The sequence below is a fragment of the Haliaeetus leucocephalus genome, unplaced genomic scaffold (assembly GCF_000737465.1).
Source record: "Haliaeetus leucocephalus isolate CR32 unplaced genomic scaffold, Haliaeetus_leucocephalus-4.0 Scaffold147, whole genome shotgun sequence".
Lineage (NCBI taxonomy): Eukaryota > Metazoa > Chordata > Aves > Accipitriformes > Accipitridae > Haliaeetus > Haliaeetus leucocephalus.
Genome location: NW_010972583.1, coordinates 42865 through 63052, shown reverse-complemented (window position 1 = coordinate 63052; position 20188 = coordinate 42865). Strand labels below are relative to the sequence as shown.

Sequence of the window (20188 nt, the reverse complement as noted above, 5' to 3'; positions counted from 1 at the left end):
TCTCTCTTGGACTCCTAAGTATTTTAAAACATTTTCAGAAAGGTATTTTAGTGAAAATGTTCTGATTAGTATTTGATCTCAGATTATAATTTGTCTCCTTTTGTAGCGTTTGTTTGTTTTTAATTAGTTCAATTGAGAGGAAAAATATGAACTTGAACTACTGCAGTAGGAATGGAATACTACTACAAAAAATTAGAAAAATATGGAGTACAAATGTATCTCTATACTTTGGAAAATGATATAATGAGGACTAATATTAAATTACCTGACTTTCTAAACTGCTGTAGTTCATATAATATACATGGCAAATAGAGAGGTACTAAGCATCCCAAAAGCATGCCTCAAATTTGTAGGATACTCTTACCTGGAAATATCACTTGACATTTACCATCTTTATTTTTGTGAGTGTATTCTTCACATCTGTTTTGTTTTCAAAGGAATGGTCACACGCTTTTTGGCATCCTAAATTACACTAAAACTCCAGGTGGAAGTAGAAGACTTAGATCCAATATCCTGGAGCCACTAGTTGATGCCGAAACAATTAACACGAGACTGGACTGTGTTCAGGAATTACTCCAGGATGAGGAGCTCTTTTTTGGTCTTCAAGCAGGTAGTAGTTTATTTTTTAATACATAGTATTATATTTCTTTTTAAACATTTTTTCTAATCTATGAAAGTATACAGTGTGACTCAATATGTTTGAAAAGTATTTTTTTAATGATTTGTTTGGTGACACTTATATAGTGGACACTTAATTTTTGAAGTAATCTTCATTATGATAGTGATATTTTTCTCAAGTATTTTGCTAAGAAAAGTTAATTTATCTGATAAAGTGGATAGAAGTCAGTGAGCCAATAGCTTTTTCAAACAATTTGAGTTTGTCCTCTTTACTTCTATGGCTAGATACGCACTATGTTGGAAGTATACAAATACGCATAATGTATATATTAAAACCAAATAAAGGCATCGCTGATGTAGTATTTGTTGTGTATGCATATCTTTTTCTGTTGCTCCATAAAACATAGTGGTCCAGACAAATGTAAAAAAAAAAAACCAACAATACCAGAGTATGAGTTAGTCCACCTGAAGTTGGATTGTGTAATCTTAATCGTTATCACAAGAGAAATATGATTCAACCTAATAAAGAATATTGCTGAATTGATATGTCCACCTCTACAATTATCACTGCATGCTTAGGTGTAGTAAGTATAGCTATGACAAAATAATGTAGATAGCTATTTTTAACCTGCTTTTTTCCCTAGTAAATAATTTTTGAAGATAGAATGAAAGAAAAAGATTAGCATAAGTATCACTAAGTAATTATGTGCATTAAAAAAAAAGATTTTATTACAATTTCAGTTCAGTTTCTGATCTGTTTACTTTTGTTTTACAGTTATCTCAAAATTCCTGGATACAGAACAACTACTTTCAGTTTTGGTACAAATTCCAAAGCAGGATACAGTATGTTTTGAAATATACCTTAGATGATCAGTTATCTGGCTATAACATGCAATATATAAATGTGATATCTAGAAATAAGCATGATATGATAAGAAAAAGTCTGTACCTTAAAAAGACATGGAATATTGTTATCGTAGATGGAGAATGTATCTTTACAGCAGTAGAAGATTCTCATAGGAGAATGTTAGAAAAATTTGGGTTTGCTTCAATATTGCATTTATCTTAATTTATGCAAATTGACTTCCAAAAATGTTTACTTTTTCATCACTCCCCACCTTTATTCTTCATAAGTGTACATCCTATTCAACAGTACTGGAATGAGAGAGAGGAATTTTCGTCACATCAGCATAAAAGGAAAAAGTGTATAACAAATTTACTCTCTTGGTTTTGGAGGTTAATGCAATTTTTGATAGCCTAAAGAAAATTAAGCATCTTTCTTACTAGAAATTAAATAATTTCTTAGTTTTCATGTAAGACAAATTAATAGAAGTCAGTGTTTATTGCCTGAAAAATTATTTTGAAAAAGGCTCTTAAGAAGCACTCTGACTTTGCTCAGCTGTGCTTGTAATACAGACAAACTTAAATCTGTATTCAATTACTAAGTCAATTGTGTAAACATACAAAGCCAGAAGTGGGACTTACCTGTTCATTTCCAAGATACAGACATATAAGCTAAGCGCAACTTTTTCATGCAGGAGTTAAGTGTTTCCTCTGAACAACAACCACCTGACAGAAAACAATATACTTGCTTCCACAGCATAAGCAGTACCAAATGAGACGGAAGTTTCCGTTACACTGACTGTTCTCATAAGCAGAGAACCTTACGTCTCAAGCACAGAGAGAGAGAGATCTAGGTTATGAATACCGTCTGGAAGTCCCTTCTGCATCCAGTTCTCAACTTGACCCATGCTTCTCTGTTAACCTTTGAATGCAAGGAATAAGTAATGTCTTGGAGAACTGATTACTCTTAAGTTTTCTCAGGGTCCTGTGTTGTGGATTAAAAGAGTGCCCTGCTCTTATCTGTTACCTTAAATCACACATTTTACAAGGCGGACCAAAATGAAATGCAGATAAAAGCATTTATTCATAGAAGCATAACTAGACAATAAAGCTATAAATGCTTACAACAACATAGTTCAGTTGAAAGACAAGCAGTACTTTATCTGCTTATGTGAAGGCTTCAGCATTAAGGTATTTTATCCCTTATCCACTTGACAGTGGCAGCCATGGTTTCAGTCTGCGTGAGCACCTTAGGCCTCATGTTGCATCCATTAGAGTGCATTCAGGAACTTGACCAACAGAGAAGGCTTCCGTGACAGATCACCTTTGGGAGAATTACTGAATATACCTTCAGATTCAAGTTCCTTAGAACCCTGCTTTCCTCCTCAGTATTTGTAGCGAATTTCCCCTTTGAAGTCTTCTAGGAGCTCAAGACAGATTTAATCTTTTGCCTTGAAACTCATGCTGTAACATTTTTAACCAGGAGATAGTTGTGATTAATTAAGGTTTCTCTTCCTTCAGTGTGCTAATGTGTCATTGTTAGATGGGAGGTCAACTCCTGTTCTTGGCTATTTTGTAAACAAAAATTGCTGAAGGGGATATAAAAGCTCTCTCCCCACTAGTGACTATTAACATGTTTCAAAGAAATTTTTTTTTTTTTTCATCAGTCTCTGACTTGTATATCAATCTGTACGTTAACACATGCAATACAGGTATCAAAACAGGTTAAATACCTGTAGCTTACTACTGGATCTCGATTGAGACCAGACACAACGGTTAACCATAGTGAGCTTGACATTACTGAACCTCAACTTTTTTCTACTAAGCATATTTTAACCATTCCATTATAAGTTATATTTGCCTACTGTACTTGAGTAGGATATTTCTGCCAATGCTTTTGAAGCTTACACTTGCCTGTGTTTATGCTGGTATGCCAGCACCATAGATATTTAACAACTCTTTCACCTCTCAGTGTCTTCTCACGTGCTGACTTACCTGCTTAGATAAATTACTTGTCTAATGCCACTTAAAGAAACCAGGTGCAGACTCCAGCAGAACTGTAATAAGTGCAGACAAATTTCTTTAATGACATACCCAAAAAGCTGAATGTTTATTGCTCCCAGGCTTCCTTGTAGAGATCTGTAACATGAATGAAAGATCAGCTGTATGACTAAAACTGTCATACTGGATGCCTTTATGTATACATAGGATCATGTACACCAAACTTTAACTGCAGTGTTTTGAATCTTGACTGCCTCCAATATAGCAGAGCTTTCTATTTGTGCAACAGACATTTTCATTCAAGTGCTAACTCAGTTGCTTTAATCAAAGGCTAGATTAACCCATTCAGTATGTTTCACTGCCACTCCCCATAAAAATTTTCATTGCAAAATGTTCCACCAGTCAATAGATGAGGTGCTTATCTGAAAAGCCTTGTTTCAGTCACTAGAAGTGTGAGTGGTATTTTCAACATGAGCATTCTGTCATTGTAAGGAGAACCATCAACTGACAATCTTGCTGAGATGTGTTACTTGAAAAATGATGTCATTGGTGAAATCAAGTATTTCCTCTTACAAAATCTGCATATATAAGCAAATTAAAGGTATCTGGACAAAAAAAACCCAAAAACAACAGGTTTCCTTAGAAGACCCTCTTGCCTCAATCATGAAGGATCCTTAGAAGTTGGATCAACATCCAACTTTTGGTGGAAATGAGGACCACCTGCTCTGGATTACTTGGTCACCCATCTGAAGAACAAATTCAATAGATTCTGTGCCTGTTGAAGTTCCAGGTATGTGACAGATGGATTCATTTTCTCACAGGGAGAAGGTACCAATATTTTTAGTTTAAATGAATTTCCAGGAAATAGAAAAGTTAAACTAGGGCTGATCCACTGACACAGCACTTAAATCTGTAGGACTTAAGTCTCTAGCACAAAACCAAAGTCAACCACTTCTCTGAATTGTCATGCTTTACATACCAGAGCGACTGTGGACAAATTAATTTCAGATGCTGTAAAGGATAGGCTTGCATTTTAGTTATTAATGGATCATAAAGAAGTAACATTATGTAGAAGAGTTATCGACTATGGTTGTATTCATTCATTTTCTCCCTTTGACCCTAAAGTGCAGCAGGTACAAAGATCCAGTTTTAACACCAGTTCAGTTAAAGTTCCTATAAGAACTATTTTAGCAAAGGCACATTCCATTACAAGATACCAGTTCTTCACATATGACCCTATCGGTCCTTTTGATGTCCGATTCCATTGTGGGACTTGGACCCCACGTTTATTTGCAGATTCTGATTCTTCCATTCATACATTTTGCATTGTTTAGTCCTATCTTTTACAGAAAAAAACTTTATATAGAAGGTAAGATAAGGCAAGAGATGCCCTCTACCACAAGAGTGAAGAGTTATCATATACGAATGAAAAGAGATTTCACACAGGGTCATACACCTATGTTCATGTAGAAAACTGACACTAGGTTTTCTAAGAAACGAAACAATGTGCTTATCTATGTTAGTTTCTTAAAATCCTCTCTCACAGTGTATATGTACTGCATATGCTATGTGGTACATATGCTGTGCCCTAATAGCAGCAGCAAAATTCTTTATGATAAAGATCAATGGAGCATACAAAACAAGGTAGAATGTGTATGTGGACAAAACATTTTGAAGAGCAGTCATTATTGCAAGCAAAATTTTTAAACGTACTGGATTTTTTTTTAATTACATGGGCAGATGTTTAAGGATATAAATACATTAACCAAAGATAAGTCAACAAAATTGGGTTATGTTGTGTTTAACAGCATTTATGAAAAGGGCTGTGCTTCTTAATTATGATGCGTAATGTATTCACTTTGAAAGAGTCTACAAGCTGTGTATAGCTTGTATAGAGCTATGTATACGTAGAAGATTCAAAGTTTTCATGGCTTGGGTTAGAGTGTTCTCAGAGTCAATTGTTATCAGTGCAGACATGAAAATATTAGTTACTGAGGGGCAAACTATCACGGTAGGCAATGTAAAATGTAGGTAGACATTTTTTATGCAGTTATGCATCAAGTTGTCAAAGTGAGCTTAAAGTATTTTAGCAGTTTTCATTAAAAGTATAAACCTGTTACAGTTAACAGTACGCGTTCTGCTAGTTCGTAAGTACTTTTTTAAACAGGCAGACATACAAATAGCTCCAATATTTGTAAAACTTTTCAACAGGTTAAAACTGCTGAATCAAAAATAACTAATTTAATCTACCTGAAGCATACTCTAGAACTTGTGGAGCCTCTAAAAGTAAGCTGTTGTTGTCATTTTTTTTGTAAAGTACAGACTGTTTTGTCCTTATTTTTATACAGTGCAGTTTGTTAAATTTCATAGAATATCTCAAGTTGGAAGGGACCAATAAGGATCATTGAGTACAAAAAAAATTATTTTACTTTATATCTTGCATAACGCAATACCGCCAACTTAATCTGTTAATTCTTAAGCCAATTGAAAATACGCATTTGAGTCTAATACTCTTTAAGAACTGGATTCCTACCATTACCCAAGTAATTGATTTTATAACAAACATTTAACTGAAACTCCTGCTCAGATTCTGTAAGCTGCTTATGCAACTGCTAGTAAGCCTCAGTGACTCTTAAGAACGTTCAGTCCTTTAAAAGGGCTACAAAACAGAAGTAACTGTTCATGTCCATATTTTAATCTTCAACAGGCTGCTTTAAGAAGCTGTAACACACCACTGCTAAAGGCTTATTGCAATTCCCTTGAAGATACAAGGTGTGTATTATAATATTTTAGCTAGTGTGTTAGAAACTCTCATCTTTCTTAAGAATGTATGATTAAAGATGTTGCATCTTTGCTTATTTGTAGTTACAGGTATCACTCAATTCTTTTGCCTAAAAGCTGATTTTAATTGTCAAAAATTCTGATTTTCAACTAACAAACGAATGCAGGTGTTGTGGTCTAACCCCAGCCAGTAACTAAGCACCACACAGCCCTCACTCACTCCCTCCCTCACAGTGGGATGGAGGAGAGAATCAGAAAAAACAAGTAAAACTCATGGGTTGAGATAAGAACAGTTTAGGAAGAACAGAAAGGAAGAAACTAACAATGATAATAATAACAATAGTAAAATGACAATAATAATAAAAGGAATTGGAATATACAGAACAAGTGATGCACAATGCAGTTGCTCACCACTCACTGACTGATGCCCAGTTAGTTCCTAAGCAGCAATCCCCCCAGGCCCACTCCCCTCAGTTTATATACTGGGCATGACATCACATGGTATGGAATACCCCTTTGGCCAGTTTGGGTCAGCTGCCCTGGCTGTGTCTGCTCCCAACTTCTTGTGGCCCTCCAGCCTTCTTGCTGGCTGGGCATGAGAAGCTGAAAAATCCTTGACTTGGCCTAAACATCACTTAGCAACAACTGAAAACATCAGTGTGTTATCAACATTCGTCTCATACTGAAACCAAAATATAACACTATACCAGCTACTAGAAAGAAAATTAACTCTATCCCAGCCAAAACCAGGACAACAGGGAAAAAAGAAAACCAGAAAGTTAGCTATGATACTGCAGTTGCTGATGAACTGCACTCCATTAGAAATAATTCTGAAAAGGCTGAAGTAGTGGTTTCCTAGAGTCCCTATAATAGTGCAAAAACCAACTGTTGCCTGTGTATTTGAGATATAATTTCTATCTCCCAAAGATTTGAATGATATCTTTGGTCATACTTCATTCTGAGGTGAAAATAGACATGAAATTTAGTGTTTGGTTTTAACAGTAGAGAACTGTTTCAATTATGTGTAATACTCTTATTTGTAATTTTGGGATGATATTGCAAATAAAAATCATAAAGTATTATGTAGCTAATTAGCGATACAACTAATATTGCAGATTCCAAATTATACTTGAAAAGATTACAACTGTAATTAATGATGATACAAGGTACACAAAAGGATGTCTGAGTATGAGGACCCAGAAATGTTATGCTGTTAAGCCTAACATCAATGAATTCCTTGACATAGCTCGTAGAACATACACAGAAATTGTTGATGACATAGCAGGTATTTCTAAACCAAGATTTTTATTTATTTGGAGTTCAAAGTATGTTGCACCTGGCATCTAGAAGCCATGTAATCATATGTATTGTAACCTTCTCGTTTGTAAAAAGTATTTCGTATTAGTATAAACTGATTGTCACTGATAAGTAACTGAAGTAACTTTTGAGATAGATATTGAGATTCTCCTTTTGTAGATAAAAACTCAGTTTTATTTTAATGAAGTTGAACTACGTTGTGATTCCTGTATTTAAAACTCTGTTGCTCCTTATCCTCTAGAAGTACAAAACAGTTAAAGTAACGTAACAGAATTAATCCAACTAAAACATTCTGCATAAACCATGTAAATCTTTGTTTTAGCTTCTCTGACTTCTTTGTTCTTTATATTTTAAGCAGTCTTGATCTATCCGTGGACTACTTTTTAGCCAAGCTACTAAGAGTTGGAAAATACGAACAAAAGGAATTTAACATAATGTCTGTTACTGTGTTTTAGTAACCTTCTTGTTTATCATGAAGTCAAAATAGAAGAAAAAAGATTATCTTCTGGAATGGATCTCCTTTTTCTTAGTATAAAATGTTGATTTCTAGCTAAAGGACCACCTTCTTATTTTACAATATAATTGGAAACTTAAAAGAACATCAGAAACTTTAGCATCTGTCATATATTGTGAGCTTCCTGTTTCCTTCTAGTTTTACATTCCACGCAGTACACAGTGAAAAGAACAGATGCTATTGTTTTTTATTTCCTAAACCTTCCAAAATTTGGTAGCTGCTAGGATTCCAGAATGTGTGCACAGATGTGTTCCCCTTGCCCATTTTCACTGTAGCCCACATACTTGCAGAAGGGATTCTTCTCTCTTTGCCTCTCTACTGGATTAAACTCTAAATGACTCCAAGACGGAAATACTGATGTAATCTACCTGGACTTCTGTAAGCTCTTTGATATGGTCCTCCACAACATCCTTGTTGCTAAATTGGAGGGAGATGGGTTTGACAAAGGAATGAGAGATGGATATGAGATGGATAAGGAATTGGCTGGATGGCTGCATCCAAAGAGTTACAGTCAATGGCTCAATGTCCAAGTGGAAACCAGTAACAAGTGGTGTCCCTCAAGGGTCTGTACTAGGACCAATACTATTTAATATCTTCATCAATGACATAGACAGTGGGATTGAGTGCACCCTCAGCAAATTTGCAGACAAGACCAAGCTGAGTGGTGCAGCTGATTTGCTAGAGGAAGGGGATGCCATCCAGAGGGACCATGATAGGCTTGAGGAGTGCACCTCTGTGAACCTCTTGCAAGTCCAACAAGGCCAAGTTGCAAGGTCCTGCACCTAGGGTCAGCACAATCCCCAGTATCAGTGTAGGCTGGAGGATGAATAGATTGCAAAGAAGGTCTTGGGGATACTGGTGGACAAAAAATTGGACATGAGCTGGCAATGTGTGCTTGCAGCCCAGAAAGCCAATTGTATCCTGGCCTACCTAAAAAGAAGCATGGCCAGCAGGTCGAGGGAAGTGATTCTCCCCCTCTAGTCTGCTCTGGTGAGACCCTGCCCGGAGTACTGCATCCAGCTCTGGGGTCTCCAGCACAAGGACATGGACCTGTAGAGTGGGTCCAGAGGAGGGCCACAAAACTGGTCAGAGGGCTGGAACACCTCTCCTGTGAAGAAAGGCTGTGAGAGTTGGGGTTGTTAAGCCTGGAGAAGAGAAGGCTCCAGGGAGACTTTATTATGGCCTTTCAATATATAGAGGGGTTTATAAGATGGAGAAAGACCTTTTTTACCAAAGCCTATATTGACAGGACAAGGGGCAATGCTTTTAAACTGAAAGAGAGTAGATTTAAGTTCAACCTAAGGAAGAAATTTTTTGTGATGAGGGTGGTGAGGCATTGGAACGGGTTGCCCAGAGAAGCTGAGGATGCCCCATCATTGGAAGTGTTCACGGGCAGGCTGGGTGTGGCTTAGAGCAACCAGATCTGGTGAAAGATGTCCCTGCCCATGAAAGTGGGGGTTGGACTAGATGATCTTTAAAGGTCCCTTCCAACCTAAACCGTTCTGTGATTCAATATCCAGAACGTCCTAAGTTGCTAGTCTATGTTGTGAATGGTTAGAACATGAGAGTGGACAAGCTTAGAGCAATGAGCAGCAGGGAAGTGCTGCTAAGTAGCTCCATCCTTTCTTCTCACAGGAGTACTACACTATTACCCTCTTTGCAGTATTCAGAATTCGCATGATTTAACCATATATATTCTTCTATCATCTAACAGTTTCCTCCATGTGGTATCTTCTCAGCTAGGAACAGGTGGATTTAAGGGGGGGCGATTACAAATGTAAAGCATTACCCTGAGCCTGAGGAAAGAAGATTGCTTAGAATCATGGACTGGTTAAAAACTGAGAGTCCCTAGTCTACAGTTCATATTCTGTCTACTGATTAGACACTGACACTAAGTGCTTGAGCAAACTTTCCTTTCCATAATTAGGCCCACCTGGGAGTTGGTCAAATGCATGAACTGTCTTGAAAGAACACACGAATTTATCTGATTTTTTCCCCAATAGCTTTATACAGCCAGATTTGTTACATTAATACGTTACTTAAATAACTCCCTGGAGACCCACTTCTAAGGTTTCTTGTCATATTACTTACCTGAGACATTCAACACCTATAAATCACATTAACAGTATGCGTCTTTGTATCAACACAAACGTGTATGTGTGGCATGCATGTGCATGTATGTAATTTGGGTCGAATCTTTATTTGTGGTATGTAGGTATGATAACACAACTTGCAGAAAAGTACAACCTACCATTGAAAACAAGTTTCAGCTCTACTCGTGGATTTTTTATCCAGATGAATGTTGATTGTTCAACATTACCCAATGGCCAACTTCCTTCAGAATTTACAAAGGTATCTGTACTAGATATGTTTTTTCATAATATGTTTGTATACTTAATGTATATGAAATGTTTAGGACATGAATAAAGTACACATTATACAGTAATTTAAGCAACAATTAAAATAATTTCAGTGAAGATATCTAGAAGTAAATGAAGGTATAATTGGTATGTTTTTATAACTGCCCTATTTCTAGTTATACTTAATGTAGTCAGCAGTGTGCAATTACATACAATTACATTGTGTGTAAATATAAAGTCATATATCTTGCTGATAACTCCATTCTTTTATATGGATTTTTCATAGAAATCTATATGGGAAAAATGAAACCAGGCACTGTTTTTCTGCTTTTTCCCCCCCGTATTGTTACTGGTTTTCTTTTTAGAAACTATTTTTGTTTCTGATAATATGGCAAGTTCTTATTGTTGGTTTGAATTCCCTGTAGATCACTAAAATGAAAAACACATATAGCTTCACTTCAGCAGATTTAATAAAAATGAATGAAAGATGTCAGGAGTCCTTGAGAGAAATATATCACATGACCTACTTGTAAGACCATTTAAAACTATTTAATATTTGCTAACTACATTTGTTTTGTCCAGTTAACAGCTAATTATGTGTTTTCTTAAAGCTATATTTCTGTTAAGTTATGGCTACTTACAGATATAATTCAAAGTGAAACCGATTAAGTGTACTTCCTGCGACAAAAAAAACCCCACAAAGTGTGTATTGTATTAAAGGTCATTAAAAATAGATAGGCATTTATTAATAAGGGTGGCCGTCATATTTGCTAAATTTTTATGAGTGAATTATCTACACAAAATGACACAATGAATGCATTAGTTTTGTAATACAGAATCATTACTTCTAATAATTTCCTTGCATTTACAGTAGAACTGTATATTTCTGTATTTTGTTGTTGCTGCATGTCATGTTGCTCTGCTGTCTATTTCAGAAGACTTACTAGTGTAATGTTGCATGTCCCTTTAATGCAAATTCTTTCTAGAAACCGTGTGGGGTTTCTATTAACATGAAGGCCTAAGGGAGTTCGAGTCACATTTGATGTGTTAATAAAACATACTTGATTGCATAGCTATATTTTTAGTTCATTTTCTTTGTGAAGCTTTCTTATGAGCTGTTGGTATTTGAGCTGTGTCTTGTGTCTGATAGCAGAATTTGATCTGAGATGATGGTATAAGATCTTAAATTGCTTCCAAGAAATTTATACATTTGCTTGCTTCTGGCAGAGATGATTGCATTTTATGAGTAACCTCCTATCCTAATATATGCAGTATGAACTTTATTAACTTGCTTTATTTCTGTAAGTTGTATAAAGTGACAGTATGTACCGTGCAGCAACTAAATCAGTGTCTTATTTCAGAATAGTGTGTAAACTACTGAGTGAGATCTATGAACACATTCATTGCCTATACAAGCTGTCTGACATTGTCTCAATGCTGGATATGCTGCTTTCATTTGCCCATGCCTGCACTCTTTCTGATTATGGTAAGTTTTTTCTTTGATTCCATTGTGGGCCATATAATGACCCTCCTGTTGGAGAATATCCAGGCTGTTTGTCTGGTTCTCCAATTGCTAAGCCCACATCATTTATTTTTCTGGGTCTCAGTAGGCTTTAGGTGAGTGCCTCTGGTCTATCCTTGCCAGTTTTGTGCTGATGTTCTTTCTCTTTCCATTCATTGAAATTACATTCTGCCATTTAGCTGCTGTAAGCTTTCACAGCCGGTCTTTTTAAGATAGCCAGTTTAAGCATGTTCTATTCAAAAGCACAAAGACTGTGAACATTCTGAATCTACACTTCTGTTCTGAAAGGGCACAAGATAATATAAGCTGATCAACATTAAGTATATACCATGAAACAAAATATGTGGCTACCTTTGTTTATCTGCTTCAATTTCTGTGGCACTTTCAGACACTTTTGGAAGTAGAGTCTTCTAAGGAATCCAGGATCACGTGCTTACCTGCATATGGTTCATCCTGCTTCCCTAGCCCCGTTCTACATTGTATAGATGAGCACATTGTCTTCAATTAATGTTGACCTGAGATACTTATCTAGAGTACAATATAGTGTAGATACTAAATCAGGTCTGGAAGCCATCTCAGATGTATTAGCTCATCATTACTGATGCTGCTATGTAATTTCCAGATCATGAGCAGCATCAGTTTACTTTGCAGTATGGACTGTGAATCTCTATGTGCTGATGATTCCAGTCATAGCACATTAATTGATATGTAACTGAACAGTAAGTGATATGCTTGAGGCATCACAACCTTTTCCCGCCAAATGAATTGGAGCACAAGTTTTCTTTAGCAGTAATAATAAGACCAAAGCCACTTAGCTTCTCCCATAAATCTACACCTGCAGTTTTGCACAGGCAGGAATGAATGGGTATCCACCAAAAGAAATGGACTGTCATTTGTAGCTTTTGGTCCCCTTTGCCATTTGATTCTCTCATCTAAATCATCAAATGACTAAAACCTACACCAGGTAGTTAGAGTTCCCCAATGTTTAAAACTGAAAAACTGTGTTGGCACTTCTTTCTTGAAGGCTGCTCCATTTAAACAGACCACCAAATTTAACAGTGCTTCTTTGTTAGCCTGGGGTACTGCTATTGAGGTAGACAAAAAGGAGGCATAAGGAATAGGTTCAGAAAAGAACTGTATTCTGACAGAAATACGTACAGATAGTCCCAGTATCAAATGGATCTATGTAGGCATAGTATACACCCAAATAATCAATATGATAAAATATAACAAAAATAGAAGGAGTGCTACTTCCTTGTTTCCTGTGCTTACATAATAAGGCACATACGTAGTAGTAACAGAGTTCATGACCCCTGTACTTTATATGCTCATAGCAGTACAAAAATAAATTATTAAAAATATATTATCTGTGAAACTGGCTTTCAGATTTTCTGTTTTAATTACTTCTTAAGTTTTGTTCTTTGTATTTTTCTTTATTACTGGAGTCCAACCCTACTTACTGAAGAACACAAACACAGAATGCTAATTTAGAAATTAAGTGTTAGTTATGGGATTCTTTTTGTAGTAATAAATCATGAAGACTTGCATGACAATCAGAATCTATACCTGAAGGTGGCTGGTAATTCTTCCCAACTGCTGCATGTTAGGCTTGTTCACTACAGGAAAGTAGAAATTAGGGAATCAGGACCACAAAGTTTGACTTCTGCTCTGCAAGAATTACTTTATTTCAAAATGCAGTAGTTTAATAACATGAAGGTTTCCACACTAACTCTGCAGTGTTTTATATCTTTTTTCTCATTTAGTTCGTCCAGAATTTACGGATACTTTAGCGATCAAGCAGGGTTGGCATCCCATTCTTGAAAAGATAGCTATGGAAAAACCTGTATCTAACAACACATACCTGACAGAGGGTAACAATTTTGTCATTATTACAGGACCAAATATGAGTGGAAAATCAACATACCTAAAACAGATTGCTCTCTGTCAAATTATGGCACAGATTGGTGAGTAAGAATGTACTGTCTTAGGAACCTTCTGCAGCACATTTATTGTTTTCTAGTTAAAAATATTTATGAAGTTGAATGATTTGGCTTCTAGAATAAGATTTTGTCTAAATAGTAACAGGTAATTTTTAGTCTGTTCGCTCCTACTAGCTCTTGTGCTGCTGACAGAGGCCACTGCAAGGTTTTGGGTCTGCCATTGGAAACATTTGGGGCCTGGTCTGTGTATCTGGAAGCCTCCCCAGTCTGTCTTCAGGAAAAGCACAGTTGTATGCTTTAATTCTTTGGAGCACCTTAACCCAATCTAGCACTTTTTGCTAGATTGATAGTGAGTATCCTTGAAGTATGCCCATCGGGCCACATATGTATTTGTCACCCAAAAGGAACAGATGAACTTGAGCATACCTCAGTTATGTAGAGAAACATGCTTACAGCCAAGTAGAACTAACAGATAAATAATCAACTACTTCAAATAAAAGTAGTAATAAATACTGCAAGGTTCTATCACTAATTTGTAAAAGCAAAACAAATATTTGTAAAGTCTAACGGAGACTCATCCCTATACTTGGGAATTCCTCATGATTTTTACCTTAAAGATAAAGGTAAGGCTGGTAGCACAGGAGAAAGACCTTAGTAGGCTGGCCCTAAATCTACTAGAATGAAACTACTTGGCACTGAAGAAGAAAATTTATCCACCGTGTGTTTGTGGGTCCAGTCCCCAACAACTGCCAGTTCTTCAGGAATTGCTCTCAAAAACTTGAGTTTTAATGTGAGTAAAGGGGACTGTAAAGTCTTCTGGCAGGTTTCCTGTTCTTTTCTCTTCATTAAAACTAATAAGCCTCAAAGTCTGATAAAGGCAATATAATCTTGTTTTTGGGAAACTAAGATTCCTTGGGATTAGTAACTCAATGGCTACAGAAATGTAGGTTGATCCTAGTGTTTATTCTCACTTTTGCATCCCTTTAGATGACACACAGCTTCAGGCATATGATTTCTTAAGGTTTTACTGATAAGCTTCTTTAATTATGGTAGCTATATAATAATTTTTTCTTATAAAGTAACGGTAGAACACAATCTTAGGAAACTTTATAGAATAAGATGCATTCTCTGCAGTGCATAAAGACCAAATGTAAAACTCTTATTTTTGTTTCCCCACTGACGTATTCAGGAAAATGGGCATTTGTCACACTGATACGAGAAGACTTGTATTTTACTTGTTTTGTAGGTTCCTACGTCCCAGCAGAGTATTGTTCTTTTCGAATTGCAAAGCAAATTTTTACCAGAGTAGGTATGGATGATGATATAGAAACAAATGCATCAACATTCATGAAGGAAATGAAAGAGGTATTAAACATAGCTAATCCAGGGTCCAAGGCCCATTTTTACTGTTAAGCTAATAGAAATTGTACTAGTATATTTTCACAGAAAGAGTGTACTTTGAAAAGTAGTCAAAAATTCAGCTTTCATCTGTTAACTTGATGATAAACTACAGAAAACCAGGCATATCTTAAATAAAAATATATCCCAGTATGAGTAAAAATCAGTGCTCTATTGGATAGTAGTTTCAACATTTTGTTATTTCTTAGACCTGAAGTGATTATTTGTAGAAGCCTGAGCCCTCTCAGTTTCCTCTCCCAAACTGACAGGATTTTGAGGGAATGTGATATGTTCAATGGAAAAGAGAAAGAGTGCTGTAATATGAGTCTTTGATTAGAATTGACAGCTATTTGAAAGCTGTGAAAAGGTAAAATTTGTGGATTTGACAAGACTTTTTAAAATTTCTGCATTAAGTTTCATCTGAATAGCACAAAGTAGTCCTATTAGCAGCAGTATTCCTATTAGGGTTTTAAAAAAATGCATTTATGGGAAAGATAACACATTAAATATTTTCCTAGATAACATACATCATACAAAATGCTAATGAAAAATCACTCATCATAATTGATGAACTCGGCAGAGGTACCAGTGCTGAAGAAGGTATTGGCATTTGTTATGCTGCCTGTGAATATCTGTTGAATTTAAAGGTAATTCTGTTTTGAAAAAAAAATTAAACCTTATAATTATTTTGTCCTACTGAAAGTCAATACAGTATTTTCTCATAATTTAACTTCATTTTTGTAGAGATTTCTTGCCTAAATATGATATTTTTCATAACTGGTGAATAGTAAGAATTAGTGATAGAGAAAAAATGCCGATGTAAACTGCGCTTCTGTTCACTGGTTGTTGGATTTAACCCCAGGAGGCAGCAGAACGCCACCCAGCTGCTCACTCACTCCCCCACAGTGAGATGGGGGAAAAGAATTGGAAGGGTAAAACTGCAAAAACTTGCGGGCTTAGATAAAGACAGTAAAACAAAGCCGCGCACACAAGCAAAGCAAAACAAGGAATTCATTCACCACTTGCCGTTGGCAGGCAGGTGTTCAGCCATCTCCAGGAAAGCAGGGCTTCATCACACGTGATGGTTACTTGCAAGACAAACACCACAGCTCTGAACATCCCTCCTTTCTCCTTCCTCTCTGCAGCTTTTATTGCTGCATCATATGGTCTGGAATATGGTCAGTTGGGGTCAGCTGTCCTGGCTGTGTCCCTTCCCAACTTCTTGTGCACCCCCAGCCTACTTGCTGGTGGGGCTGGGTGAGAAGCAGGAAAGGCCTTGACGCTGCGCAAACACTGCTTAGCAATAGCTAAAACATGGGCATGTTACCAACACTGTTTTGGTCACAAATCCAAAACGTAGCACCATACAGGCTACTGTGAGCAAATTAACTCTAGCCCAGCCAAAACCAGTGCGCTGATCACCTATTTCTGTACAGCTTTGTATGCTTGAATGTTAAAGGTGAACCTGTTTACCTGGCTGTTACCCTTCCAAAATACAGTGGTAGTTCTATACAACTTATGAATTGGTCACAGAAATTAGAGATTGTTTAGAAAAGTGGAAGATGGTTTTAGAGGGGTTGGAAGTTTCACCTCTATTACCAGTTACATCACAAACCTCAGGTTGTTGTCAGCTTTTTGAAATAAGCGTGTAGGTGTTCAGTTTCTCATCAGAATTTACTCGGAGTACTTTTGTGGTTTGATTTCAAAAGCTCAGATATTTTCTATAGCTTGTACTTTTGGCAGAACATTCCTTGCGAGTAAGGCAACTATTTGACAATCATTCAAATTAGCCCTAGTCAAATTTTGCAGGCATCATGGATTGCCTGTTAATCCTGATATGCTTTTCCTTCTATTGAGAAAGGAGTGGGAGAACCCCCAGTTGGGAAAGATAACCTTGCCAGTGGTAGAACTCAATGCTTAAAGATTTTAATTTGCTTTAGTAATTTAAAGACAGCTTTTCAATGTTTTGGAGGAAAACCTGGACATCTGTGACATCATTTATTTTTTCCTATTTATTGTCATTTATTCCAGGATCATTTCCAAAATAGATTTTCTTTCTTGTTTCCTTATTTAGGCGTTTACATTGTTTGCTACACATTTCCTGGAACTGTGTCATATAGATGCTTTGTATCCCAATGTGGAAAATTACCATTTTGAAGTGCAACATATGAGAAGCAGTGCTGGAAATAAGGAGAAAATTGCTTACACTTACACACTCTCTAAAGGATATACAGAGGAAAAGAACTACGGTAATGGATTCCAAAATGACTTTAACTTAGTACAGATTATATAGGATACTATTTCAGTTATTAGGCATCTAACTATTTTTCTGCTGACAGATATCTGCTGAGTTTATTTGTCTCTCATGGAGTAACAACTGCAGATCTGTAATATATTCCAAATACTTGTGCTTTAAGTAACCATGTAGTGAGATAGTAGTTTGGGGTAGTATGAAGAACTTACATGAAATTTCATAGTGAAAAAAAATTTTAGTAATGTCGGTACCTACTTGATTCACCTCTGTTTGAACAAGATGAGCCATTCTGAGCACGAAGCACTTGAGCTGATTTAATCTCTGCTGATGGAAGCGAGTGAAAGTTCTGGAGAGACTTAAAAGCTGTGAATGCTGAGGTTTGTGTTATGCAAAACTCTCTTCTATGTCTGCCATAAGTAATAATATATCAGTTAAATAGCAGCTTGGCCCTTTTTGATTAGCAAAAAGGAATCAAGTTTCTTTGAAAAAGGACAGGAATTTTACTGTGTCTTAGCCTAAGGCTATTTTGAGAGGTTCCACTAAAGCATCAGTGTTCTCAGGAAAGTGGGTTAATTTTAGAATAAATCATACTGAAGACTGTACTGGTGGATGGATTATGAGTCAATAAATCAGTGAGTGACAGTAAGGCATAGCTACCTGTTTTAAAGAGTTACAGAAATCCACATGTTTCCAAATACTAGATTCTGAAGTTGGATCCTTGATTTAGGTGACATTTAATCAATAGGAAATTAGCTACACTTGACTTGTGCAAGCTAGTGGTAACTGAAGACTACAAATTATTCCAGTCAAGCTTCAATTAATTGGACTTAAAACATTTCTTTATCAGAATTTTGGAATAAGTTTCTTTATCTTTGGCAGCACAAGCTCAATTTCGGATGCTACGCCACCACTAACGCAGAAAAATCGTATGTTTAGAGAGTATTCTCAGAGAACAGGAAACCTTTAGTAACTCAGTGTTGGTGTCTTGGCTTTACCTTACTTGAGCAAAGTTACATTCTAAGAAAGAGTGCAAGGGCTCTTCTTAACCCTTTTTTTGTTTTTAACCCTACAGTATTAAAGCACCCAATGAAGCACGGAATTTTCTCAGAACAGCCACAGGCAAAGGAAAAAATCATGTTAGGGCAGAAGAAAATATTTTACATCTCTTTCTTACCCTGAGTATCTGGCAGTTTGGCTACTGGCAACAGAGTAGCAGTTGGAACTTGACATCCATATCCACTGGATGTCTGGATTTAATGGAGAGTGCATTTAGCACAACCTCAGTATTTTCTGGCCTACCAAATTAAAAAACTAAACAGAAGCTGTTAACACCACTATGCCATTTTTTTCCTTTAACCCCTAATGTGTCTCATCCTGCCAAGTTACAATATTACCAGCAGTAACTTCACCTGGAAGTGTATCTTAGAGGTAGCATTACAACAAAGTAGACATTTTCTTTTGTAACGCTCAAACCCATATTGTTCATTTAAAAAAAAATGAAAAAGAGACACAAAGAGAAAATGTATATCAAAATTATTTTAATAAAAATGAAAACTTCACCCTTTAAAAAAACCAGGCTAAGTTAATTCTGGCAGACATAGTGTGGAAGGTAGGAAGAAAAATTATATAAAAAATCCTGATTTATGTTTTATATGTTTAGGATTAAAAGCTGCAGAAGTTTCTTCCCTACCATTATCGGTAATTTTGGATGCAAAGGAAATCACAAATCATATTGCAAAACAAATTTTGGTATGTAGTAGAAAATTATAATACTGTAATTCACAGTTTTTATAAAATGGAAATATATTTTCAGTTTCTGAAAGGATATAGGATGAGCACTGCCTATGGTTTTATGAAAACAGATTTCATTAAAATTTGTATTTCTGGAACCAGTTATAAAAGATTATGCTGAAGGTCCCTGTTAGGTGACAACACAAAGCAGTCCTTAGGGTTAAGGAGTATTGCATGTAATGTTGGTGTACAAACCAAGAATCAGGAGATCAGGAACAGGCTGGAAAATAGCTAATATTAGTATTTTAATAATAGAACATAATCAGTTTTGTATTTTAATGCATGTGTATGTTTTTAAGAACAGCACAGGCAGCAAAGCACTCCTGAGATGATGAAACAGAGAGCTGTATACCATTTAGCAATGAGATTGGTTCAGACTGCCAGAAATTCTCGACTGGATCCAGACAGTTTGCGTATATATTTGAAAGGCTTGAAGAAAAAGTACGAAGCCAGTTGTCCTGTACCCAGACAAAATGATGAGCAACAGTAATGTGTAACATAGGCTGTTACTCTAATTTTTATGACTGCAAGATGATTTTGGGTTTTTTCCATAGTATTAGAAAACACTGCTTTTCACATGTTTTTAAATTCTTAATTCTTAGTCTAAATCATATTCACTACTGAAAGACCATATCTTTCACAGTTTTTTTTCCCCCAAACATACCTGAAATAAAAGCATTTACTGTCTATGAGGAACACAATTCTTTTTGATAATGAACTATATCCCTTCCATTATTTTAGAGACAAAAAAGTTGTATAAAATTTTGTATTTTCTGTAAGATATATCTGGTATTATAGCTCTTGCATCTGATACTAAAGATCTTGCCTAACAAAAAGCAGTCTTTAAAA

The 20188-nt window shown here is 36.1% G+C and overlaps 1 protein-coding gene across 1 annotated transcript in view; it reads left to right on the top strand.

The window, feature by feature from the left end:
- MSH4 (mutS homolog 4) overlaps positions 1-19892 on the top strand; it is a 33513-nt gene extending 13621 nt beyond the window's left edge. Inside the window, exons 7-20 of the mRNA XM_010561489.1 lie at positions 438-610; positions 1394-1461; positions 5674-5748; positions 6170-6234; positions 7359-7528; positions 10290-10426; positions 10860-10963; positions 11796-11920; positions 13720-13920; positions 15143-15261; positions 15813-15941; positions 17369-17543; positions 19209-19297; positions 19644-19892. Of these exons, the coding sequence (XP_010559791.1) occupies positions 438-610; positions 1394-1461; positions 5674-5748; positions 6170-6234; positions 7359-7528; positions 10290-10426; positions 10860-10963; positions 11796-11920; positions 13720-13920; positions 15143-15261; positions 15813-15941; positions 17369-17543; positions 19209-19297; positions 19644-19829 (1816 nt within the window). The 3' untranslated portion in view covers positions 19830-19892. The remainder of the gene's footprint in view (positions 1-437; positions 611-1393; positions 1462-5673; positions 5749-6169; positions 6235-7358; positions 7529-10289; positions 10427-10859; positions 10964-11795; positions 11921-13719; positions 13921-15142; positions 15262-15812; positions 15942-17368; positions 17544-19208; positions 19298-19643) is intronic.
- Positions 19893-20188: the final 296 nt, after the last annotated feature.